Here is a 27698-nt window from a genome sequence, read left to right on the forward strand (position 1 = left end):
TGGAATAAATAACTTTGATACATGCACATTTATTTATTACAGACTCACCATTCTCTCATACGGGTCATCAATATGATTAGCAATATCAAGCAGCTCAGAGTACTCCAGCTCTTCTGACATTCTTTGTAGCAAAGACAAAGGTTCATTGAGGGCAACAGGCATAGAGACCCTTGAAAGATCTTTGCCAATGTTGTTGTACAGGATGCTCATTATGCCAATATGACTGTTGTCTGTTCCTGGGGCAGGCAAACAAGTGCGACGACCTGGATCACAGTAATGCTGAATTATTATTTTTATTTTTTTTCAGTTTTTACACCACTATGAATACAAAACTTGTGTCTTTGGTAGTAATACAACCAAAGGAATGCACATGTGACTGCAAAAAAGTAAACAGACAACTAAGAATTAATCCCAATGTTTACATCTGAAAATGCTCATTATTTAGGAACAACAGGCTAAATTAAACAATTGACATACCCGTGTCAGACAATGCAGTGGGTTCATTAGTTACATTCTTAAGGCTGGCTCGGTATTTGAGGGTGGCACTGGCTGAAAAAGACAAAAGTAAATACAGTCATACCTCTACTTACAAATGCCACGAGGTGCAAAATTTTTAGGGGTTACGAAAGCTTTTTATATGCAAATGAGTGCCTCGAGATAAGAAAAATATCCATGTTACGAAAACCCTCAAAAAGTACATGCATTCCTTATCCGTTATTTTACTTTGAAAATATTGTCACGGCTGCATTGATTCTCGCTTTAGAAGCTCACTCCACCATATACTGGGGTCCCATTGCCAGTCTACAACAACCGTCCATTTTCTTTAACCCATTGTCTGCTTAAACTTATTTATGCTTGGGGAAGCTGTGGCCCAGTGCCTCAACCTGAACCGCAGCCTTCGGTGGGCGAAATTGTGTCGCGGGGGCAGGCGGTGGGCCATGTGGTCAGTAATAAGGACGATGACGAGTTAGTTGGTCGATGTGCACCACAACGGAGATTTAGTAAATGCAACGCTCGGCAATACACCCAGGAATTCAAAGAGAAGGCAGCCGAGGGGGAAGCAGCCACCATTGCAACAGCACAAATCAGAAGAAGAAAAAAACGGGGGAGAAATGAACTTTCCGACTTAGTGGAAAAAAAACATCCTGAAAAAGTGTTTCACGAGTCGTGCCCACTTTAAAGAAGTTTGTATTGTGCATTTTAGAAAAATTAAAAGTCGTCAAAGGCAATCATCTTTGTATATTATATTTTTTTTCAAAATGGTCGTGAACCAAAAGCAGGTAAGAACCGGTAGTGGGTGTAAAATTACATTACAAAGAAATCATAAAACGTTAATGATTGTTGTTGATTAATGTTGTTTGAATTCTTAATGCTGTGTTTATTAAATGCGTGTTCATGTTTGTTTGCTATCTCTATGTTGCATCCCGGTAGCTTTCTCTTGTTCCCATGCGTTTCAAAACAGGTAGATTTTGTATATATACTTGTTATTCATTTTGTGACATTAATAAATAATTTTATGATCATTTTCTCTCATTTTTGTGTGTTTCTCATCTTTCTTACAAAATTGGGACATGTTGACCAATTTTAAAGGGTTTAGATGGTAGTTGTGTGAGGACCGTGGAATGAATTAGAGAATTTACATATGAAGTAGTGCTCTACTAAAGAAATTTTCAAGTTACGAAAAAAGTTCTGTAACCAATTTTTTTTCGTAAGTAGAGGTATGACTGTAATTTTTAAAGGCTTAAGAATTTAATTGCGGTTATGGATTTTGTAGTTAATAGTAAATCGAGTTCCTTGATGTGATATAATTGGGGCGGCACCAATCTTCCTTATAATTTTTCGTGTCTGGGCATACAGACAACCTCCCTGAGCACACTGAGGACAACTGTGCGCAACATACCGTATTAACTCGCATATAAGCCGCACACGCATATAAGCCGCACTCTTAAAATTGCTGAATTTTACAATTTCTCACGCGTAAACCTCCCCCTGATTCCCAATTTTCACCTCCATATTCATAGTTTTAATAGGGAGTACAAATGTGTTACTTTGAAGGGAAAGTCTTAAGAAAAATCATCGCACAGTATTTCTGATACTGTATGAATCAAAAGCACAGTACAGTGGTACCTCGAGATTTGTTCTAATTCGGCATCTATTAACAAAGTAACAAATAACTAGTGGTTTAATAGTACTAAAATTAGATGGATTTCGTGGTGGGGAGAGAGAGAGGGACAGACTTTTTGCACGGCAACGCGCTCGTAACATAAACAAATTTAAATGATCTTGCATTACGATGCAGACAGACTCAAAAATAAGTTTAAACTAACCTTGCACTATACTTAATTCTAATTTTGTTTTAAATTTGTATACCTTTCTTCTCCCGGATTGGCTCTATTTGCCGCGCCTCCACCCTGACTTTCAGATGCAAACTATCGAGTTGTTTGCTTTTGTCTTTCCTTCAAAATATTCCCAAAATGATGCACACAAATGTCCTCACAATAGGATAACGCACGACCACTTGCCAACGAGAAGTAGTACATACTCCTCTCGTATTAGCAATCGCTCAGCCATTCGCACTGACTAACGGGGAAAAAAACACTGAAAAAATGCAATGCTCTTCCCAGTGCTCGCAGAGACATTACACGAGGGAGTTGCCACCAGAAAGACAGTGCCCATGATGGTCTTAACAGCAGCCTCTCGCGTCCGGTGTATGCTCGTATATCAAAATGTGTCTCGTATCTCAAGATAAATATTTGCTCAAAATTTTACCTGTATCTCAAAGTGCTCGTATGTCGAGTTATTCCTGTCAATATCAAAAGGAAATTAATATGCCTGTCTTTGTAAATGCAAAATGTCCAATTATTCCATTTAAAAAAAAAGAAATAAGTCTATCTTGATGAGAAACTACATTTTTTTTACGAGAAGATTAAGATGTTGTGGCAGCCATATTGCTTCAAAATATCTTGATTCTTTCGGTAGTTCATATTACTGCATTAGTTGTTACTTTCGAACAAGAAATAAAACAAAATTAAAATGGATCGAAATCATTTCTGTAAGACATGATCTTTTTTCCCCCAACCATGATTATTATGGAATCTTTTGGTTCCGTGTTCCCGGAGGTGTGTTACCTGGATGTAGACAAATTCAAAAGAGAATTCATGAGCGATATAAACAGGAAGTGTGTCCGTGGCGGTCTATTTTTCATCAGCTGTGTGGGTGGGTGCAATAATAGCATGAGAGACACATTGCGCAGGTGACCAAGGGACATGGGTTTCAGATTTATGCTGCGTTCAGAACAATGTTAAACTGATACGAGAATGCGCCTTGATCGGCCTATCGCCAAAGCAATTTTGTGTTGACACAGACCTTACATCGTCAAATTTTGGTGCACATGCTTCCTAAACCAATTGCTCTCAAATGCTGCATTTAGGGAAAGCATTTAAAATGGCACTCATTAACATTGCTACCTGAAGAACACATGCAACCAGATATGTAACAGTGATATAGTTTTAGTTTATAAAGCATTCTGACTTAAATTGATTTGCTTGCTTTTTTATTTCATCGTTAAATCCGATTTTGAAATTTGGGTAACGTCACTCTAGAGTCTAGACCATGTTTATTCTAATATCAAACATGCTTATAGAGCCACACCACTCCCTCACCTTGCTGGATCAGACCATCTCTTCCTGTCCCTCACCCCCTCATACACCCCACTCCGGAGGCTAACAAGGCCACAAATAAAGATTATAAAAACATGGCCCGAGGACACCCTTTCTCAGCTACAGGACTGTTTTTCCCACACCATTTGGGAACTTTTTGAACACCACAACCTCCAGGACTACACGGACACTGTACTTTCCTACATCAAAAACTGCACGGACAACGTAAATAAACAGATATGGGTTTTTCCTAACCAAAAACCCTGGATGACCAGTGAGACACAGGCACTCATCAAATGCCGTAACACCGCCTTCAGGTCAGGGGACAAGGTACAATACAGCGCTGCCAGAGCAGAGCCGAAGAGAAGCATTAAAAAGGCCAAGGCAGCATATACAAGGAACATTGAGGAGCACTTCACAGAAAATAACCCAAAGAAGATGTGGCAGGGAATATGACATTACCAATTACAATGACAATAAGGTGTCTGTTAACGCAGATGCCTCACTAGCAGAGGAGCTGAACCGTTTCTTTGCCCGCTTTGAGACTGAATAATCGGATTCAGTCTCAACACATTCACCACCTTGCAGCCTTCAGGAACATGAAGTGAGACAGGTACTGTGAACACCAGGAAGGCTGCTGGCCCTGACGGAATACCTGGGAAGGTGCTCAAAGCCTGTGCTGACCAACTGACTGGGGTTTTCAAAAAGATTTTCAATTGTTCCCTGCAACAATTCATCATCCCAACCTGCCTGAAAGCGGCCACCATTATCCCTGTCCCTAAAAAGCCAACCATTGACAGCCTGAATGATTATAGGCCTGTTGCACTTACGCCTGTGATCATGAAGTGCTTTGAAAAGTTGGTCGCCCTACACATCAGGGATACAATCCCTCCCTCAGTTGACCCTCACCAGTTTGCTTATAGAGCAAAAAGGTCCACTGAGGACGCCATCGCCGTAGCTCTACACATAGCACTGAGCCACCTGGAGCACCATGGGAAATATGTGCTTCTCATTGACTATAGATCAGCCTTCAACACTATAATACCGGACATTCTGGCTGACAAACTCTCCCACCTTGGACTATCCTCTTCCATCTGCTGCTGGATTAAGAACTTTTTAACCAACCGTCCACAAACTGATAGACTTGGTCCCCATCTCTCTTCCTCACTTTCGCAAACGCAGCGCAGATCTGGCCTCACTCGTCATAAATGGAGTATGCGTAGACAGGGTGCAGTCCTAGTACACCAAGCTTCTGGTAACCTTCTGTAGAGCCACTGTGGAGAGCATCCTGCATCACAGTGTGGTACGGTGGAAGCACGACACCAGACAAAGGCCATGCAGAGAGTGATCAACACCGCCCAGCAGATCATCGGCTTCTCTCTGCCCTCACTGGATGACATTGGATTGGATAACTTTATTCATCCCGTATTCGGGAAATTTCGTTGTCACAGTAGCAAGAGGGTGAGGATGCAGAAATAGGAAAGGCATTTTAGACAAATAGATAGGTAATAAGTAAGTTAATAAATACATGAATAAATATATAAATAAATAAGCGTGTTGCCAGCCCTCGCTACCTCAGCAGAGCCGGGAACATTGTCAGGGACACATACCACCCTGGTCACAACCTGTTCCAGCTGCTGCCCTCTGGCAGACGCTACAGGTCTCACAAAGCACGGACAAATAGACTTAAGGACAGTTTTTTTCCCACAGCCATCAGGACTCTGAACTTGCGTTAGCACGACACACAATCCCTTCTGTGCAATAACTTCGGGGTGTGCATTAACAATGTGCAATATCTTAGAATGTGTAATATTTTAGAATTTACCTTGCCAGGATGTGACTTTTTATATTTTTATATTACTTATGTTTTTTTTACTGGAAAAACACTGGAGTAGCACCACCAATTTCGTTATACGCAGCTGTGTATGATGACAATAAAGGCTTTTGATCTGATTTTTGGATTTTTGTGGGTTTGATTCCCTGCCCTGGTGACCAAGTATGCAGAGCTGCCTACTACCCCGGAATTTCCGGAGTTTACCTGGAAATGGAACGCAAACTCCGGGAGTCCGGATAGCCTCCCTAAACTCCGGAAATCCAAAATAATTGTCGCTTAATTTTTTTTAAGCAACCATTTCGGAAAAGTACCAAATTTTCGATTTAAATGCCTCAAATTTAACACCATCGCTACGGCTTCCGGCATCTTGATTCAACTGCAGTGAAAACCGGAATAATTAGGTAACACAAGTGCATTGTGAATCATCTGAGTTACAAGTTCTGACAAATGATTCGCCTTGTGTGACTTCAGTGTGGCAATCGATTCGGAATCGATTGAATACATAGCCTCTATTGCTTTAGCATTTGTTTTGTTTTTTTCCCATAAGGGAAGTATTAAGGCTGACTAAACTACCAGTCTTTTGACACATACAGTAATGCCTCGAAATACAAGTGCCCTGACATATGAGGAATTTGTGATACGAGTAAAATTCCGAGCAAATATTTACCTTGAGATATGAGACAGATTTTGAATTACGAGCATTCGAGACAGCCGCGAGAGGCTGCTTATGATTTCAGTGCACGGTCTTTCTCGCCGCATCTCCCTCGTATACAGATCTCTACGAGCACTGGGCGGAGCGTTGCATTTTTTTCCATGATTTTTTTGCATTAGTCAGTGCGAAATTAAGGGAAACATAATAGATCCAAAGCAAGCCGGTGCAATGAAGGGTAGTGCGAAGAAAAGGCGTATGATGACAATCGATATTAAGCATGAAATAATCGAAAAACATTAGTGTACGCATGACATCTCCCTCGTGCAAAGATCTCTACGAGCACTGGGCGGACCATTGCATTTTTCCGTTTTTTTTGCGTTAGTCAGTGCAGAATTAAGGGAAACACAATGGACCCAAAGCAAGCTGGTGCAATGAAGGGTACTGCGAATAAAATGAGTATGATGACAATTGATATTAGGCACGAAATATTCAAAAACCATTCAAAAACAACAAAAAACAGTGTACACATGACTGAGCTGGCTCGCCAATACGTATGGAGAAGCAGGAACTTCACCTCGAAAGGAGTGATGGAATACATTAACTTCTATGCCGTGGTTATTGCACAAGAAGGTTTAAATGTAGTGTAACGTAAGATTAAAACTTTGTGTGTAGGAATCTAAGTTCATTTATGTTATATTTAAAGTTTATGTTACGAGCGGTTCTCCCTTCCTCTCCCTCCCTCCCTTCCTCTTCCTCCCTCCCATTTTTCTTTGGGAATGCAGTCCTTAAATCCCACCAGTAAGTGATCATTAAATTTAATTGAATTTTTTCCCTCAAAGGGGCACATTTGTGCCATAAGACTGTCACAATATTGACATCTGTCTTACGAATTAATTAAAATCAAGTCGTGATTATGACAATCTTATGAAGAGTTAAGAATCGAAATTAGGTACGTGTACCGAAGTGATCTGTGGTAACCGGACAGAATAAAAGTTAACATTTCAGTGCTGGAGCTTTTTTTTTAACTGGCCAGGTTGTTTTCTAAATGCTATGGCTCTCGGCGGCTCCGCCTCCAATGACATTACAGCACTTTTTCTGATTTATCCAAATTACCATATTTTCACACCTATAGGGCGCACACAAGTCTAAAATGTTCTCTAAAATGGTCGATGCGGCCCAACGGTAGGTGCATTTTGTCAGTGCACTAAACTCAATTTTTGTATGGCCCTGACCGCTTGAGTGACTGGTTTTATTTCTTGCCGGCACGCTACTTATTGCGATCAACCGGCGGACGTTCACCCTAAAAATAGCCTCCCCGCGCATTCCAAGCATTACGGTAAATCCATTCAAAACATCATAAGGGAGTGGCAAGGGATTTGACTTCCGTGTGCTTGCAGCGCTTTTAATCCTCAAAAACACTCAATACTGCATATCAGAGCTATACAGAGGAAATGCCTGGCGTGAATGACAACACAATGCGGGTGTGAACGCTTGGAAAATGGACTGAAGCCATGGATCGAACACAATTTAACAGCTTTGCTATCGGATTGCTAGCGGATGGCCAACATTGTAGTTCGGGCAGGCAGCGTCGCACAGGTTACCTGACAATTTGGAATAAATTGTCGTGGCCGATATAACAGCGAGGAGAATCAAAGGCTTGGGAGTGATGCATGTTGCGAGTTACAATGGATTGTGGATGACTGGGCTCAAGTGTCGGCCAGCACGGTTTAAAGCTGGAATAAAGTTCCCGGAATACATAATTCTGACTGACATTGGAGCCTAGCATGTTAAACGCTGAACACTTTATATTAGAGTACCTTTGACCCCAGTATTATAAAACTCAGTTTTGCTCGTGCTGTGTTTAAAAAAACATGCTAGTGCCAAGCCTAACATGCGCTAGCGGGTAGCATAACATGTGCTAGCCTAGTGTCATGCTAGCACCATATCAGACAAGGCGTTTAATGTATTGACAAAAAACAGAAAATATACCCGCTAATGAGACTGCGCCCTATCACAAGGTGCGTTTTAAAGGTGTGAAAATACAGTATTTATTTTATTACAAATAATTCTTAGTTTAGTATCCACACATTGTTTTAGTATATATTTTTATAAACATTTATTTATTTTAAAACAAAAGTCAGTGAGAGACCACACATCATTGTAGTATACTTTTTTTTGGGCGGCGAGAGAGAAGAGCCGCCCGACCCAAACCCGAAGTAATGAATGAAATTTTAGGTCAGCAGTGGGGCAAATAAGTATTTAGTCAACCACCAGTTGTGCAAGTTATCCTACTTGAAAAGATTAGAGAGGCCTGTAATTGTCAACATGGGTAAATCTCAACCATGAGAGACAGAATGTGGAAAAACCTCCCAGAAATTCAGATTGTTTGATTTTTAAAGAATTTATTGTAAATCATGGTGGAAAAAAAGTATATGGTCAATACCAAAAGTTAATCTCAATACTTTGTGTACCCTTTGTTGGGAATAACGGAGGCCAAACGTTTTCTGTAACTCTTCACAAGCTTTTCACACGTTATTTTCACACTTATTTTGGCCCATTCCTCCATGCAGATCTCTAGAGGAGTGATGTTTTGGGGCTGTCGTTGGGCAACACAGACTTTCAACTCCCTCCACAGATTTTCTATGGGGTTGAGATCTGGAGACTGGCTAGGCCACTCCAGGACCTTGAAATGCTTCTTACGAAGCCACTCCTTTGTTGCCCTGGCTGTGTGTTTAGGATCATTGTCATGCTGAAAGACCCAGCCACGTCTCATCTCCCATGTCCTTGCTGATGGAAGGAGATTTTTACTTAAAATCTCTCGATACATAGCCCCATTCATTCTTTCCTTTACACAGATCGTCGTTCTGGTCCCTTTGGAGAAAAACAGCCCCAAAGCATTATGTTTCCACCCCCATGCTTCAGTAGGTATGGCAGGGGTCCCCAAACCGGTCCTCGAGGGCCGGTGTGGGTGCAGGTTTTTGTTCCAACCGATCCAGCACAGACAGTTTGACCAATGAGATTTCAGCAGAAAACAAGAAGCACCTGACTGCAATCCACTGATTGCACTTGTAGGACACCAGATTGGTGAAAAGGTGTCCTCTTTCTCGGTTGGAATGAAAACCCGTACCCACTACGGCCCTTTGTGGAATAGTTTGGTGACCACTGGGGTATGGTGTTCTTCGGATGCAATTCAGCATTGTTTCTTGTTGGGGTAATCATTATTATAAATGTGTTTGCAATGAATATAGAGCCTTATAATATACATGCTTACTATATTAATCAATATATTTGCTCATCCTAAATGTGTAACTATATTAAACAATATATATATGTGTTGATCGCTTTTATGTTAGAGTTGAATTAATATGTGAAGCTAACGCTTACGCCAAGGTCGCTCTCCAGGACAGCTGGGACCAGCGAGAGATACAAGTACGCAAGGACATAAAACAATACACTAAGTTCTTGCTCCGAGGACTGAGTACTGGAAGATACACCTCAACCCTTTCCCCCAGATGCAAGTTCACAATGAAGATCGGTGAAGGACGCTTAAATTGTTGTTGGCTCAACGGATGGCTATCAATCAACTTGCATATTGTTTTCCTTTGTGACGCTTGATATGGAATTGTTTTGTTTCTTGCTTACGCAATTGGATCGATTACTCGCATATTGTTTTAATTTATGACGCTAGGTTGACGCTTGGGTTGCTTGATTATGGAATTGTTTTGTTTCTTGCTTACGCAAATGGAATCGATAACCTTGTAATTGTTTTGATTTGAAGCCTTAAATGGGCAGGACATAATGCCGCTCTTTAGAATAATCTTGGTCGGCCGAGCGGTCCGGATGTATTCTCTTCTTGCAAGAATTAAATGGTGAGATGTGACTACAGATGCCTTTTTTATTGAAAGCTGAATTGGAAAAACCTAAGGATAAACGTACAATTGGATGAACCTAACATGAGAACCTGTGTTTCTACCCAAAAAATTATATTTTGGTTCCGTGTGGTTCTGGGATTTTTGCTCACCGTTCTTGTTATCATTTTGACACCACGGGGTGAGATCTTGCATGGAGCCCAAGAACGAGGGAGATTATCAGTGGTCTTGTCTGTCTTCCATTTTCTGATAATTGCTACCACAGTTGATTTCTTTACACCAAGCATTTTACCTATTGCACATTCATTCTTCCCAGCCTGGTGCAGGTCTACAATTTTGTCTCTGGTGTCCTTCGACAGCTCTTTGGTCTTGGCCATAGTGGAGTTTGGAGTGTGAGAGACTGAGGTTCTGGACAGGTGTCTTTTATACCGATAATAAGACAAAACAGATGCTATTAATACTTGGTTCGGGTGATGTTGGTATCCAGAGGAATGCTTTTCGCCCTACATTCCGAGACCCAGACTGGGAAGGCATTCTCCATTTTGACAAGGGTTTTATTCCTCGTGGTTAGCCCGCGCTTGGTTTCGCTTGTAAATGAAAGTGTGGCCGTCTTTCAAATGTTAGCCTCTTCTTTTTTTTTAGGTACCGCACGGTAGATTCATTGATGCCATAATGGCGCGTGACATCGACATACTTTTTCCCCGCTCTCAGCATGTAGAGCAACTTAAATGTTCAGCAATCGTCATCATCTTCCGTTTTTGCTCCGCGTCAAATGAAGCCTGGATGCTTGGGAGCCATTCTTCGTTGTGGTGTATAATTGTAAAATCCAAAAAAACACTGTCCGTACATGATGCTAAATGCTACACGCAGGAAGCAGGAAAGACCGGCGCACGTGTCAACAGAGGCATTTATACTTTTGCTTTCTTCTTCTGTAGTATGGTTAGAAGCAATCATTGCAGCGCAGAAGAGGAGGCAGTACCCTGACTTCCACCATTTTTCGCCGCAATTTTCATGTCTTCCGGTTGCGAACTTTTAAAAAAATAATTAATTAATAGCGGAAATAAATCACAAAGTAGTGAATTTGCAATAATCGAGGGATTACTGTATAATAGCATTATTTCCCTTTACAGGGGTGTGAAACACTCACCAGGTACTTCTTCGGGTTCTGAGGTGCTTGTGGTGGTGTTTGTGCCATCACTTAGACCTGACTCATCTGAACCCTCCGGTTCGGAGGAGGTCTCGCAAATTATAACTTCGCTAGCATCAAAATACTCCGCCATGGAATCGGCCACCGATGGTGCTCGTTGACCACGACTCAAAGATGGCGTTCTCAGCTAAAAAATTAAAATACAAAAATAAAGATTCTTTTAAAAAAAATCAGATATTCAAAAACATTGCACATTGTACTGTTCAAAGTTCAAATAGTGCATTAAGAGGGAAAAACATGAACCACATCTGTAGCATATATTTTAATATATTTTTTATTCACAGGGAAATAACTCAATGTACCATCATTACTCCGAAAAGGACAATTATGAATTATGATGTATACTCGCATAGACAAAAAAGTGGGGGGAAAATGACCGCTTAAGTGTCATGGGTGGGGAATTATTTAAAAGTTTTTAAGTATTAAAAGACAAGAAAACAAATGACAGAAAACTAAAATACCTCTCCAGACAAATGTACACATCGGGGCTGCTTGGACAGTACAGAAGGATTCCTCAGAGTCCGAGGACATGGAAAGTGAATGGACTTTGGTCAGACGATACTGTATGTCAAGCTAACACACAAGCAACATGAGAAATAGGTTTCAATTTCAATGGGTGTCTTTTTGGCCGTTAATTAAATGGGTTCTCTTGATCTTTCCCGAGCTTTGGAAAGCTTGAAAAGTGGCTGCCATACCAAGGTTTAGCTGAAACCAGTGCCTATATATATATTCTCATTTTCTATTTCTCATGTTCTCATTCAGATATATATATATATATATATATATATATATATATATATATATATATAGAGAGAGAGAGAGAGAGAGAGAGAGAGAGAGAGAGATAGAGATAGAGAGATAGAGAGATAGAGAGATAGAGAGATAGAGAGATAGAGAGAGATAGAGATAGAGAGATAGAGAGATAGAGAGATAGAGAGATAGAGAGATAGAGAGAGAGAGATAGAGAGAGATAGAGAGAGAGAGAGATAGAGAGAGAGAGAGAGAGAGAGAGAGAGAGATAAAGAGAGAGAGATAGAGAGAGATAGAGAGAGATAGAGATAGAGAGAGAGATAGAGAGAGATAGAGATAGAGAGAGAGATAGAGAGAGAGAGAGAGAGAGATAGAGAGATATATATATAAATAAATAAACAGAAGAAGGTGTCTTACTGATTGCAATACATCAACAATCTACTACTATTGTATCCAGAGGTTGTTCTGGCTCATTTTGCTCCCAGAGAAAAGTCTCATATTTCTTGAAAAATAATGGCAATGTGCTCTAAATACAAAAAAAATAAGGCTGGCTGTGCACTGTGAATTTGTCAATTTCAATGGGTGTCTTTTTGGCCGTTACTTAAATGGGTTCTCTTGATCTTTCCCGAGCTTTGGAAAGCTTGAAAAGTGGCTGCCATACCAAGGTTTAGCTGAAACTAGTGCCTCACCCTCCTCCTTGAAATGAGAAAAGGCGTGGAAAAAACAATAAATTTAATGCTATTGTACTTGGGACTTGTTTCTTTTGCCATCGTGTTGCTTTCCGTACTTCTGGCCTTAGCCGTCGTGGACATTGTGCATGCCCCTTTTCTGATCTGACCTTGAGGTGCAGAGGGTCATTGGATCCTAATTTCCATTCTTGAGCGTCAATGGTGCCTTGTGCGAGGTTTAAAATGTTAATACACTACGAACACAATTGGTTGCAGACAATTGTTCCCAAGTTGATATGTTTGAGAGTCCAACAAATTTACAATTAATATATTGATGGCTAGTCAGTTGGCAAGGACGATACTGGAGTATCAGATATACATTTTAAAAAGCTGCCATTGGAAGTTTGTATGGTCTTCTCGTAGATGGTACAGTAGCACTGCAGAACGTCATTGATACTGGTTGAGGCCTTCAAGAACCTCACAACATTAGGGTTTTGACCCTCCGGAAGCATTAACCCCTCTTCAATTAAAAAAAATCATACAAAAAAAGCTTCTTTTGGAACTTCTTAATAGGAAGTGTTTCTTTCACTACCTACTCCTGCTGTTTTCACTGGATCTCCTCCAACTCACATAAGTTCCTCATTGGTTAGCTTCTCTGACGGAGACTCGGAAAACTCAATTCTCCAAGTTGAGATGCAGGTTCTTGCTGATCTCGATCAAGCTGGCTACCACCTTAGTGCTCTCCTCCTGTGCATTGAAACCTTTCAAGTCGAGTAAAAACCGTGGGTCAGATACTTCCATACAACATGTATATTTGATTCAGTGACCTCACACCACGCAGCATCAACATTCTTGATCCACTCGTAGGAGTTATACGACTTCCAGAATTCACGTAGAGTAGCCTCTGTGTTCTTTTGATCCAAGTAATCCAATTGCAGTGGATGCCCAGGTGCGTTATTGAGTATCAAAAGAATCTTGAACACGATCTCAGTCTCACGGAAATACAGCTCGACCTCGGGGGTAAATAATAATAATCGGACATAGGCCATGTCGTCATTACCACAACACAAAAAGCCTACTTGTCATCACACGCAGAAACTGCGTGTGACGAAATTGATGGTGCTTCTCCATAAGCTACGTTTAATCGGCAAAAGACCTAAATAAGTGTAAGTTACGGACTTGTAATTTGTCATTCCGCTGTTGTGGATACAGGTCGCTTACCTCTCGATTACCGCGCACACTTACCTTGCTGTCTGCCACTTACCTTCCTTCAAGTCAGCCAGCAGGAGGCAGATCACCAACCAACCATCTATTCATATGCCGCAGAAGGGAATGTGTGGTATGTTAGCGCGAGTTTAGATGTCTGATGGATGTGGGGAAAAAACTGTCCTTAAGCCTATTTGTCCGAGCTTTGTGGGACCTATAGCGTCTGCCAGAGGGCAGCAGCTGGAACAGATTGTGACCAGGGTGGTAAGGGTCCCCTATGATGTTCTTGGCTCTGCTGAGGTAACGCGGGCTGGCAATGTCTTCAAGTGAGGGCAGAGAGCAGCCGACAATCCTCTGGGTAGTGTTAATCACTTTCTGCATGGCCTTTTTGTCTGCCGCCGTGCTTCCAGCGTACCACACTGTGATGCCGTACGCCAGGATGCTCTCTACAGTGGTTCTATAGAAGGTTCTCAGAAGATTGGAGCCCAAGTTGTTCTTCCTAAGTACCCTGAGGAAATGGAGTCGTGTCTGAGCCTTCTTCACCACTGCCGTGGTGTTTGTAGACCATGAGAGCGTGTCCGTGACGTGGACCCAAAGCATTGTTTCCGCCTAGCTTCAGTGTGAGTCAATCCTTGGCCGCCTTGTACCCGGGCATACATTTCTCCTCCCAGCTGATGTAGTGCATTGTTGGCATCTTCCAAAAAAGGCACATTTCATAGACGCCGAATTCGTTAGGGGGTGTATACATTAGCACGATGATAGAAGGCAGAAGAACGGAAAGAAGAAAATTATTCGGCAGCTATATTATCCACACATAATACAGTGGTCCCCAAACTATTTCAGAAAGGGCCGCAGTGGGTGCGGGTTTTTGTTCCAATCTTTAAGAGGAAACCTTTTCACTAATAATAATAATCGGACATAGGCCCTGTCGTCATTATCACAACACAAAAAGCCTACTTGTCATCACACGCAGAAACTGCGTGTGACGAAATTGATGGTGCTTCTCCATAAGCTACGTTTACTCGGCAAAAGACCTAAATAAGTGTAAGTTACGGACTTGTAATTTGGCATTCTGCTGTTGTGGATACAGGTCGCTTACCTCTCGCTTACCTCTCACTGTCTTCCCCTTACCTTACTTCAGTCAGCTAGTAGGAGGCAGATCACCACCCAAACATCTGTTCATATTACCGCAGAAGGGAATGTGTGTTATGTTAGCGCGAGTTTAGATTTCTGATGGATGTGGGGAAAAAACTGTCCTTAAGCCTATTTGTCCGTGCTTTGTGGGACCTATAGCGTCTGCCAGAGGGCAGCAGCTGGAACAGATTGTGACCAGGGTGGTAAGGGTCCCCTATAATGTTCTTGGCTCTGCTGAGGTAACGAGGGCTGGCAATGTCTTCCAGTGAGGGCAGAGAGCAGCCGACAATCCTCTGGGCAGTGTTAATCACTTTCTGCATGGCCTTTTTGTCTGCCGCCGTGCTTCCAGCGTACCACACTGTGATGCCGTACGCCAGGATGCTATCTACAGTGGTTCTATAGAAGGTTGTCAGAAGATTGGTGCCCAAGTTGTTCTTCCTAAGTACCCTGAGGAAATGGAGTCGTTTCTGAGCCTTCTTCACCACTGCCGTGATGTTTGTAGACCATGAGAGCTTGTCCGTGACGTGGACCCCCAGGAATTTAAAGGACTGGACCCTGTCTACACATACTCCATTTATGAGGAGTGGGGCCAGATCTGTGCCGTGTTTGCGAAAGTCCAGGATTATTTCTTTAGTTTTCGTGGTGTTCAGTGTGAGATTGTTCACCGAGCACCACGAAGACAAATTGTTGACCTCATCTCTGTAAGCCGACTCATCCCCTCCTGAGATGAGTCCGACCACAGTGGTGTCGTCAGCGAATTTGATGATGGCGTTAGACTGGTGGGTGGGTGTACAGTCGTATGTGTACAGGGAGTACAGAAGAGGACTCAGTACACAGCCTTGAGGGGAGCCAGTGCTTAGTGTAATGGAGGAAGAGAGGTGGGACCAAGTCTAACAGTCTGTGGTCGGTTGGTCAAGAAGTTCTTTATCCAGCAGCAGATTGAAGAGGATAGTCCAAGGTGGGAGAGTTTGTCAGTCAGAATGTCCGGTTTTATGGTGTTGAAGGCTGAGCTATAGTCAATGAAGAGCATCCTCACGTAGTTCCCAGGGTGTTCCAGGTGGCTCAGTGCTGTATGAAGAGCAATGGCAATAGCATCATTAGTGGACCTGTTTGCTCTATAAGCAAACTGGTGAGGGTAATCTGTTATCCTAGAAGTGCAATCAGTGGATTGCAGTCAGGTGCTTCATTTTTCAACAGAAACCCCATTAGTTAACCTATTAGTGTTGGATGGCTTGCAACAAAAACCTGCACCCACAGCGGCTCTTGTGGACCGGTTTGGAGACCTCTGGTTAAATATAATTTTGTGCAAATTTGCTCGCTGTTTAAAATGAGCAAACCAACCTCGGCTATTCTTACAGGTTTCTTCAGCAGCATCCTCTCCTGACTTAGCCTTCACATCGAAAGGGATTTGTTGTTTATTCATGTTCTCCAGCTACTCATTAGGAAGTTTTTCCCCATGCATTTGCTTCTCTTAGAAATGATAGTGGATGCTATCGGGACAGAAGTCTTGATATGTTCCATAATACAATCCTTGCCTTTGTAAATTGTTCCTATGGTTGACCGATCCACTTTATAGGCTCATGCTACATTAGCCATTTTCTCGCCACTGTCCAAATTTTTTATGATGACCACCTTTAGTTCCAATAGAAACTGCTTTACGTTTCCTACCATTCTCATCACTTGCCATTAGACTTTTACCACATCCACTAACACTCGATTTATCAGCCATGATAAGGGCAATGAGATGTTATCAACGACACATGTAGCGACAAATTGCTAGCCACGATTCGTAGCGGCTGAATGGGGCAACAAACTGAGAGGTGAGTGAGAAGTCTTCTACACTCACCATTCGTAGCAGCAGAATGGTGACCAATTAAAAAATACATGTAACTTTTTAAGTAGAGAACCTAGTGTATAGTGGTGTAGAGAACTGGTAATAAAAATGAAAAAAATACCGTATTCATCCGAATATAAGACGATGTTTTTTTTGCATTGAAACACTGAAAAAGTGTCGCTCGTCTTAAATCGGGGTCTGGACATTGTACCCATTCACAACACTAGATGGCGCCAGATACATTCAAAGCGAATGCTGAACACTGATGGTTAATTAAATTGGATTGGATAACTTTATTCATCCCCTATTCATGAAATTTCGTTGTCACAGTAGCAAGAATGTGAGAATGCAGCAGTCTATTGCTGAAAGAGCTTCGGAGGGACTCCACAGACTTATGCAGGGGTGGGAGGTGCTGTCCATGATAGACATCATCCTGGTCAGCATCCTCCGCTCTCTCACTTCCTCCACAGAGTCCAAAGGACAGCCCAGAACAGAGCTGGCCCTCCTGACCAGCTTATTCAGCCTGTTCCTGTCACTCTCCATGGTCCCACATCCCCAACAGACCACTGCATAAAACACTGTAGATGCCACCACAGTGTCGTAAAAGTTCCTCAGCAGTGTCCTGCACACTCCAAAGGACCATAGTGTCCTCGGTAGGTAGAGGCGGCTCTGGTCCCTTTTATACAGGGCATCTATGTTTGTGGACCAGTCTAGTTTGTTGTTGAGGTGAACACCCAGGTACCGTATTTTCACGCCTATTTGGCGCATCGTTTTTTACGCCGCAGTGTCAGTAACGAGTGCTATTTCTGTATTTTAGACACACAAAGCATGCACCATTTCATTAGACGCATATATATTATATATGGATTAACATCGATACGCAAAAGCGCTGGCTACCGGAAGCAGCTTATTTCCGGGTTCCGGTGCGCAGTGACTGCTGGGAAATATAGTTCTTGGGCGCTACACCCAAACGCTAAAAACACGCTTTAAAAAGGCAACGGAAGCAAAACTGAGTTCGGCAGTGCTTTATTTGGACATTTTACAATTTACTCAAGTCATCATCACCTTCAAATCCCTCAAACTCCTCATCTGCTGTGTCAGAATTAAACAATTGCCCGAACGAGCCTTCCAAATAGCCGGGCCCCCCTCTCCATTCTCAGAGTCACCGTAATTTCCATATGGGTCCTTAGAAATTATGCCGGCCATGGCAAAAGCTCGAACAACCGTGCAAGCAGACACGTTCGCCCAGGCGGCAACGATCCATTGACAAATCGTAGCGTAAGAAGCCCGGCGCTGCCTGCCACTTTTCGTGAAGCTGTGTTCGCCAGCGATCACCCACTGCTCCCACGCCGCTCGTAACTTTGATTTGAAAGCCCGGTTGATGCCGATGTCCAGCGGCTGTAATTCTTTGGTCAAGCCTCCGGGAATCACGGCAAGCTCTGAGTTCATTTTCATGATCTGGTTTTTAACCGTTGCTGTGAGATGGCTCGCCGTCTGTTTTGATTTGCGACTCCATGCGTGCTCATCCCAACTCGATACGAAATGAGAACTCCTCTTTTTTGGCTTAATTGGTGAAAAGTGACGGTGCAAATGTAAAGTATGCAAAAAAGGAATGTATCATACCTGTCAACTTGTACGTTTTATACGTATTTTATACGTTTTTTTACCATTTCAAATCATGTACGCCGTACACCGACTTTTGTACGGGGAAAATTTAAAAAATAAAAAATAAAAAAAATCGCCAATATTTATGAAAACCGATCTCAACAAGACTGTTTTGGCTAAAATCCAGATGGTCTCGTAGGGTGGTAGCCAACGACGCTACTGTCATCGATCGTTACTATTGTCACGGTATACCAGCAAAAATTATCCTCAATCGTATGTATTTTTTTTAGCGGTGCGTACGGCAATATCGATAAAGGATGACATGCGCATGCGTAGATATACATAGAGTAAATATCGTGGAAGCAAGCATGGAGGAGCCACCTAGTAAGAAACGAAGAACTTAAGGATCGGGTCGACACCAGAAAGAATGGGAGTTACTTCAAGGTGAATATGCTGGCTGGATTAAAGCATTGTTAAGAGGCACTCAATTCTCATTCTGTGTCCCTTGCAATAAAGACGTGAAAGTTGCTGCGAGTGGATTTTACGATCTGAAGAGCCACTTTAAAACTGCCGGACACGTGGAGAATGTGAAAAAAACCAATTCACATGTCCCATTAACCAAGCACTTCGTCTCTACCGCAAATCCTGCAGCATCCCACAAGACGACAAATGCGGAAATTCTCTTCTGCCATTTTCTTGCTGAGCACAACATTGCTTTCACAGCTGCGGACCACTTTTCGGATTTGGGGAAAGTTATGTTTCCGGATTCACAGACAGCTAAGGTAATTTATTATTATTATTATTATCATTCATATCTACAATGAATCAGCATTTATGGCACCGTGTCAACCATAACGGCCTTGGGAAAAGCCCCATTTGTTATTTAATTTTGATAATTCATGCATTATACCTGTTATGAGAACAAAGCACTTTGAGTTCCTGACACTGCTGCCAACTTTAATTGTGAAAAATATTTATAATTTACCAACTGTGTTGCTACACACATACATATGGATATATTTTTTTCCAGAAATAATTGTGTACATTGTTGAATATATATTTATGTGATTAAAATTTTATAATTTAATTTTATATTTTTGCAGGAGTTTGCATGTCGGAGGACCAAGGCTACGATGATTGTTAAGGAGAGCCTTGCACGTGGCTACACCCAAGACGTCATTCAGTACTGCAGAACTCACCTATTTACCCTCATGATTGATGAAAGCAATGATCGTACTAACAAAAAGCGACTTGTTGTGTTAGCTCACTTCTTTGATGGGGAGAACACAAATACCAGACTCCTCGATTTACCAGAGTTGGCATCAGGTACATCAGCATCAATCTTTGCCGTTATTGACAACATTTTACAAGAAAATGACATTCCATGGAGTAACGTTGTGGGATTTGCAAGCGACAATTGCAACACCATGGTTGGAAAGAAAAACTCTGTCTTGTCTAGGATAAAAGAAAAAATGGGTCTGTTTTTAGTGTTGGATGCATTTGTCATCTTGGCAATCTGTGTGTCAAAGATGGACTGAAGACATTGCCAGTAAACATAGATGACTTGCTGGTGGATATATTTTATTTTTTTTAAAATAGTTCCAAACGAATTGAGGATTTTAAAGAGTTTCAGGACTTTACAAATTCCGAGCAAGAAAAAATCCTAAAGCATTGTCCGACACGATCGTTGTCTCTGCAAAAAGTGGTTGAAAGAACATTGTCTCAGTACAAAGCACTCAAAAGCTACTTCGCTAGCCATGCGGATGTTGAAAGGGCAGGTAAAGTGAAAAGCATCCATGATCGACTTCAAGACCCTGTTACTCTCCTCACACTCCACTTCCTCAGCATTCATCCTGCCTCAAATAAATCAATTCAATATTGTGTTCCAAACAGAGGCATGTATGATTGGAGATTTGCTACCAGAAATGGAAAGACTCTTAAAGAAACTCTTGGTGAAATTTGTGCAAATGGAACATGTCAAATCTGCTGATAGCCTGCTGGCAGTTGATTATACAAACAGATGCCTGCAGCATGAAGATAGCAGGCTTGCTGTTGGCTTGGGCACCAGGGCCCTCTTCCAAGACACCAATGAGGAGGATGAAATCAGGCAAAGCATCACACCAGCCATGCAAGCAACTTTTTTTTTCCTCTGTTCGCTCCTTCTACGAGGCTGTTGTAACTAAAATGATACAAAAATTTCCATTTGAGAATACAACACTGAGTGACTTGGTGGTGTTGGACCCAAGAAAGAGAGAGAAGTTGGATTAGACAGTATTGTTAAGCTTGCAAACAGGTTTACACCAGACTTTGATCAGGAACAATTAAAAGATGAATGGGAAGACTATCAACTAATACCTGATGATCTTCTCCCTCAGAAAAGTCAGGACGGACAACCAATTCGTCCAGAGACATTTTGGCCTCATGTGTTCAAAATGAAAACTGGTTTGGGGCTGGATCGCTTTCCACTGATGAGAAAGATGTATCTAATTTTACTCAGCCTTCCTCACAGTAATGCTGATAGCGAGCGGGTTTTCAGCCATGTGAGGAAAATTCATAGAGTACAGAAAGACAATGGGAACAGACACTCTTACTTCTTTATTACAGATGAAATTGAACTGTGACAACTGTTGCTCACAAGTGAGACCCTCATTAGAGCAGATAAAGTCTGCTAAATCATGCACATTGGCTTACAATAGGAAGCACTGAAGGCACAGTTTATTGCATTGTAAACTTTTTAAATTGAATAAAAGACTTTGTATGCAAATTACCTTTGTTATTTCTATTGCACTGTCTGGTTACCGCGAGTAAACATGCGTCGTACGGTGTTTGTAAGGTTTTTGGGGGGTTTGTAAGGGGAATCATAATCATTTATAAGGGCAGTTATCGGCAGAGGTTGACAGGTATGATGTATATATATTATTGTTCCAGAATATAAAAATCTGTCAGTTATGAAACGAACCAGGGAATATACATATCAGTCAAGTCAAAGTCAAAAGCCTTTATGGTCATCATACACAGCTGCGTATAACGAAATTGGTGGTGCTACTCCACAAAGTGCGTTTTCCCAGTAAAAACATAAATAAGTAATATAAAAATATAAAAAGTCACGTCCGGGCAAGGTAAATTCTAAAATATTGCACAAGCTAAGATATTGCACATTGTTATTTATTATATTATTTGTAGGGTTTGTGTCGGGCTAATGCAAGTTCAGAGCCCTGATGGCTCTGTGAAAAAAACTGTCCCTAAGTCTATTTGTCCGTGCTTTGTGAGACCTGCAGCGTCTGCCAGAAGGCAGCAGCTGGAACAGGTTATGACCAGGGTGGTAAGGGTCCCTGACAATGTCCACGGCTCTGCTGAGGTAGCGAGGGCTGGCAATGTCATCCAGTGAGGGCAGAGATCAGCCGATGATCTTCTGGGCGCTGTTGATCACTCGCTGCATGGCTTTCCTGTCTGCTGCCGTGTTTCCAGCGTAACACACTGTAATGCAGTATGCCAGGATGCTCTCCAGTGGCTCTATAGAAGGTTACCAGAAGCTTAGTGTCCAAGTCTTTCCTCCTGAGTACCCTCAGGAAATGGAGTCGTTTCTGGCCCTTCTTCACCACTGCCGTGGTGTTGGTAGACCAGGAGAGCTAGTCTGTGACGTGGACCCCCAGGATTTTGAAGGACTGCACCCTGTCTACGCATACTCCATTTATGAGGAGTGGGGCCAGATCTGTGCTGCGTTTGCAAAAGTCCAGGATTATTTCTTTAGTTTTCGTGGTGTTCAGTGTGAGATTGTTCACCAAACACCACGAAGACAGTTTGTTGACCTCATATCTGTCATAGTCCAAGGTGGGAGAGTTTGTCAGCCAGAATGTCCAGTATGCGTGTTGAATGAAAAGTTAATGAAAAGCATCCTCACATAGTTCCCCTGGTGAGCCAGGTGGCTCAGGGCTGTGTGTAGAGCTACGGAGATGGTGTCCTCAGTGGACCTGTTTGCTCTATAAGCAAACTGGTGAGGGTCAACTGAGGGAGGGATTGTATCCCTGATGTGTAGGGCGACCAACTTTTCAAAGCACTCCATGATCACAGGCGTAAGTGCAACAGGCCTGTAGTCATTCAGGCTGTTAATGCTTGGCTTTTTAGGGACGGATAATGGTGGCAGATTTCAGGCAGGAGAGGATGATGGATTGTTGCAGGGAACAATTGAAAATCTTTGTGAAAACCCCAGTCAGCTGGTCAGCACAGGCTTTGAGCCAGATACTCCTTTAGGGCCAGCATCCTTTCTGGTGTTCACAGTCCGCAGTACCTGTCTCACTTCATGTTCCTGAAGGCTGCAAGGTGGTGAATGTGTTGAGATTGAACCTGATTTGTCAGTCACAAAGTGGGCAAAGAAACAGTTCAGTTCCTCTGCTAGTGAGGCATCTGTGTTAACAGACACCTTATTATTGTCATTGTAATTGGGAATGTGTCGTATTCCCCGCCACATCTGGATTATTTTCTGTGAAGTGCTCCTCAATTTTCCTTGTATATGATGCCTTGGCCTTTTTAATGCCTCTCTTCAGGTCTGCTCTGGCAGCGCTGCATTTTAACTTGTCCTCTGACCTGAAGGCGGTGTTTTTGGTTAGGAAAAACCCGGATATGTTTATTAACAGTGACAGTGTCCGTACAGTTTATGATATAGGAAAGTACAGGGTCCGTGTAGTACTGGAGGTTGTGGTGTTCAAAAAGTTCCCAAATGGTGCGGGAAAACCAGTCCTGCAGCTGAGAAAGGGCGTCCTCAGGCTATGTTTTTATTATCTTTATTTGTGGCCTTGTTAGCCTCCGGAATGGGGTGTATGAGGGGGTGAGGGACACGCAGAGATGGTCGGATCCAGCAAGGTGAGGGAGGGTGTGGCTCTATAAGCATGTTTAATGTTAGAATAAACATGGTCTAGAGTTTTATCTCCTCTGGTGTGACACTTCACGTAGTGGATAAACTTAGGCAGAACAGTCTTAAAACATCTTTTGTTGAAGTCACCGGCGACAATAAGGACTCCATATTACCTAGGGCGCTGAAGTATAAACCTAGTTAAACGTGCTCTGACTGGCCTGATGCGACTAGCCTTGATTTTGAAATAAAACAAAATTCCACTTTGTTTGTTATAAATTTCCTATGTTTTCGGTTGTTTTCATAAAAAGGCAGGTTATATCCTTCTTTTTGTTCAGGCACCTAGGTGGACAGCTTGGGGTCCTATAATTATAGTTTGAGTTGTAGTCTTTAGTAGAGAGCACCGTGAGCTTTTCCAGCGGAGTTTGATTCAGTGTTCATCAAAGTTGACTGTAATGTGTTGTCAAAGAAGAATGCTCTACATTGTCAATTACTTGGAAATGATATAAAAGAAGCTGAAGAATCATCTGTAATTCCAAATTGTCTGTCGGCTTCCCTTCATTACTTTTCCCCTGGTTGCGCTGATTCAAGATGTGTGTTTTCATATTTAAGCATTTAACCAATCACATTTCAGTCATTATTTGTTGCCAGGGTCAGAAATCTACCTGGAGGGCCGCACAATCAGTTCTGCAGGCCCTGTAGCATAAAATAAGCATTGATAAGCGTTGCTTTAACCAATCAGATTTCGAGTTCGTGACACCAAAGCCTTCTCGCAGCCGTAGGGATACGTCATCACTTTCACAAACTATGATTGACTAGTGACCGAGTGGACTAGCCAGAGCTAGCAAACTGTACCTGTGGTGAGCTGCACAAGCAAATATATTGTTGTGTGTGTTGATGTAATAGCAGTTTTGTCAACCCACAATGGCTGAAGGAGAAGAAATTAATTTGGTTGCAGATTTACTGACAAAGCCACTTTCAAGACGGACTTTTCAAGAACATCATTGAAGGAATAATAATAGTTTAAACCTTAAGGTATTTCATTACATATTGCTACATTCTGTGTGTGAGATTGTAAAGTGCTGAGCGTATGAACAAGGCAGAATGTTGAGGGGGGTCAGAGCACAGGATGCCATGGGGGATGCAACAGTGGAATGTTTGCAGATCCCGTGGGGGTTGCACCAGTAGAATGTCTTACAGATGCCGAGACGGGAGATAAGATGAAGGCAGATGCAGTGGCTGAATGGAAAAGTACAAACTGGGAGGACCCGCATTAGAATCTTCAAGAAAGAAGGACCAGTGGCCAGGAGGCCTGCGTTGTTGTGTCATTTGCATATTGTGGACTATAACTAAGTTTGTGGGCGGCTCGGAGAAGGAGAGAGAACGACGACGACGACTGGTGGCAACATGCGTCTGCTTGCACCGACTGAGAGGGCCCATGACCACAGACTGATGTCTTGAAATTTGTATGATAGAAATAAATCCACTCGTGTGTGAAACTGCTAGCTTCCTGATATCTCTATATCGCAGAACGAGCGCGCAAATTATTGGAATGAGTGAAAGTCGGGTAAGGTTACAAATTGGAGTCAGATTATTAACTTAACTTTAATATTTATAAATTCTAAATTCCAATAATTTATGGTGACCCCGACGTGATGCGATTGAGATAGTAGGGCCACTAAGAATCTGGGATTCAGGGTCTGGGACCCACGTTCACACCAGGTGACGACCTGAGAAAGGAGCCACACGCGTCCGACCGTCTTTCCTCTTGGGTGCACAGTGAAAAAAGGTAAGCAGATTCCTTTTCAAATTCTGCATATTGAAAAATGCCAAATTATATAGAGGAAGGAGGACCGGCACGTCTTAAATGTATAAGGATGGACAGTAGGGTGTAAAATCTGGGATTTACCTACATAGAGTAGTCCATGGTGGCTTCAAAGTGTAAGTGTGGACATTAGTAGGGTATAAAATCTGGGATTTACCTACTAAGAGTAGTTCCATTAGTAGGATATAAAATCTGGGATTTACCTACGTAGAGTAGTCCATTTGTGGCTTTAAAAAAAGGATGGACAGTAGGGTATAAAATCTGAGATTTTACCTACTACAATAATGTGGAACTACTCGTGGCTCGATACGGTATAAAATCTGGGATTTACGTATCAAAGTGGAAGCGGTGTGTGTGAAAACTAAAATTAAAACTAAAATTGTTCTGCATAAAAAGTGTTTGGGACACGCACGGGTGGATTTCCAGAATGGATTTCAAGATGGCGATGATGGGAGGTCTGATAGTGGTCTTGGGTTTCTCTCAGGTTGTCCAAGTAGACGAATGGAATGCAGAATGGAGTTTGGAGAGGATGTGTGTGTATGTGCGGATGCGTAATGTGGGGGGTTGCCTTTGTCTGCCGCGATGGGTCGAGAGGCATGGTTTCTGTCCCAATTTGAAGGATGTAGAAGATCTGGTGAAGGGTTGTGAAGGTGTGAGGAAGGTTTGAACATAGAAAGGGAATTATGAATAGAAAAGATTTTGGTAAAGCATGAAGAAAAGAGTTTTGTAAGTGAATAGAAAGGATTTTTGTAAATGAGCTGAAGGAGAAAAAGGAGTGTTGAGAGAGGGCTTGGGAGAGAAGTGTGTGTGTGTGCGCGTGTGCGCGTGTGTGCGTTTTGAAAGGGAGTTGGAGAAATAATTTTGTACGTTGAAAGGAAATTTACATGTACGGGTCAAAAGCGTTTGTCCGTAGCATTGAGAAAAAAGAAAAAAAAAAAAATGAAAAAGAACTGACGTCACAGCTAGGGCAGAATTTAATAAAAATAAAAGAAAAAGTGAAATGAGACAATGAGTGGGAAGCATGGCCTGGTGCAGGCGGGGGGAGGCACCTTTCCCCTTTGCTCTCAGGGAGGAGGCGTGATATATGATCCTTCTTAGAGATGTGGCACTAACTCCTCCCCTCTGGTGAAGGTAGAAAGTTCATGATGGGGGAGGTTTTTGGCCTGGATTGGTGGACGGAGCGGCGCGCTTGACATGAGACAGCAGGTACGAATGAGCGGCTATTGTCAAGGGTCTTCCAGAACCTATGTAAATTCTAAACAGGAGAAGAGAGAGCAATCCGTCCAGATATTCCAAGCTATGGTGCGGCACGATCTGGTCGGTTGAGTGGTGGACACTGTGGTCATGGGCGTGGTTTTCTCTGGTGGCCGGGGAAGAAGGTACTCAGGACAAGTCCAACAAGGCCAACAAGGCCAACAAGGCAACTGTTTTATGAGACATGGGCACATGATTGGCCCAGCCAACAGCAGCAACCGCAACAACCGTTCCCACGGCAACCCAAGCACAGCAGTATGGCCCATTACAGCAACAGCGGCCTACGCGCGGAGGAGGACAAGGCACTGGCGGACCATGGCGGCCCACACCAGCCGGCCCAGTCACCTGGACAATATTACCAGGGCGGAGAATTTGATGGGAAGAGACTTGTTGATATCTCATGGAGCAACCATCAACGTGAGAATGGCCGCAAAGTGACTTTATTCCGTGATCACAACCAACATGAACATGTGGACAATGGGGGACAATCTATAGGTCACGTCTTGAGCCTGAAACTTCGGCCACTGGGGGGACTTGTCCGTATATCACCGGTGGAAATCATTCATTGACTCGCTCGGGCTGTACCATTAACCTATGGATGATTTTAATTGGACATTGTTTTGCTGTTTTCAGAAGGTTCTGGAACACCCTGGCAGTTGAAAGAATGCTTTGGCTCTGTCTCCTGGTCATGGGGCGCGCCGGCTCGGTCCTCTGGTCACGACCGGCACCCCCTTCACGGATGCGAACACCCCTCACCCAAAGATAACAGGAAAAAAAAAAAAAAGAGAGGGGGGCAGCCCATAGTTGTTTTTTATCACCTAGAGCTGGGGGAGAAGGAGAGCCCCCACCAGCCCAGCCCAAGGCCCCCTCCCTCTGCGCAAACAGGGAGAGATGGAGAAATGGAGAGAGCGAGATAGTTGACAGTATGGGGATATATTAGTGACAAATTATGGGTCCTCTATTAGACACGGAAATTTATAATTAGGAAATGGCTAAGTGGAAGGTTAGTTTCTCAAAATTTTAATTGGGGTAAGAGTGAGCTACAAAAAATGGTTCGTATATTGAATAAACACAAGCTTGGAGCAGAATAGCAATTCAACAAGTGCAATTTAGCTATTTTAGCAAAAAGAGAGGGATTTGCGATTTAGACTTAAGGATTAGGAATCATCCAAATTATTAATGATATCAAACGTGAAGACAATGCAGAAATGGCATTGATCCAAATTATTAGGTAAATTGTAGCTGGCAAGTTTAGATAAAATAATTAATTTAGGATAGGCATAATTTCGCTGAGATGCAATAAACATCATGATTTGTCATCAGTGCACGGATGAGAATTCATTGTTTTGCTC

At 42.5% G+C, this 27698-nt stretch overlaps 1 protein-coding gene across 5 annotated transcripts in view; it reads right to left on the bottom strand.

Moving 5' to 3' along the window:
* LOC144088445 (oxysterol-binding protein-related protein 6-like) overlaps nt 1-27698 on the bottom strand; it is a 95662-nt gene that overhangs the window by 23317 nt on the left and 44647 nt on the right. For all 5 annotated transcript variants that reach the window (XM_077618862.1, XM_077618860.1, XM_077618863.1 and 2 more), the window contains 3 exons: nt 11162-11348; nt 478-549; nt 49-263 (listed from right to left, as the gene is read on the bottom strand). In XM_077618862.1, coding sequence (XP_077474988.1) covers nt 49-263; nt 478-549; nt 11162-11348 — 474 coding nt within the window. The remainder of the gene's footprint in view (nt 1-48; nt 264-477; nt 550-11161; nt 11349-27698) is intronic.

The sequence above is a fragment of the Stigmatopora argus genome, chromosome 14 (assembly GCF_051989625.1).
Source record: "Stigmatopora argus isolate UIUO_Sarg chromosome 14, RoL_Sarg_1.0, whole genome shotgun sequence".
Lineage (NCBI taxonomy): Eukaryota > Metazoa > Chordata > Actinopteri > Syngnathiformes > Syngnathidae > Stigmatopora > Stigmatopora argus.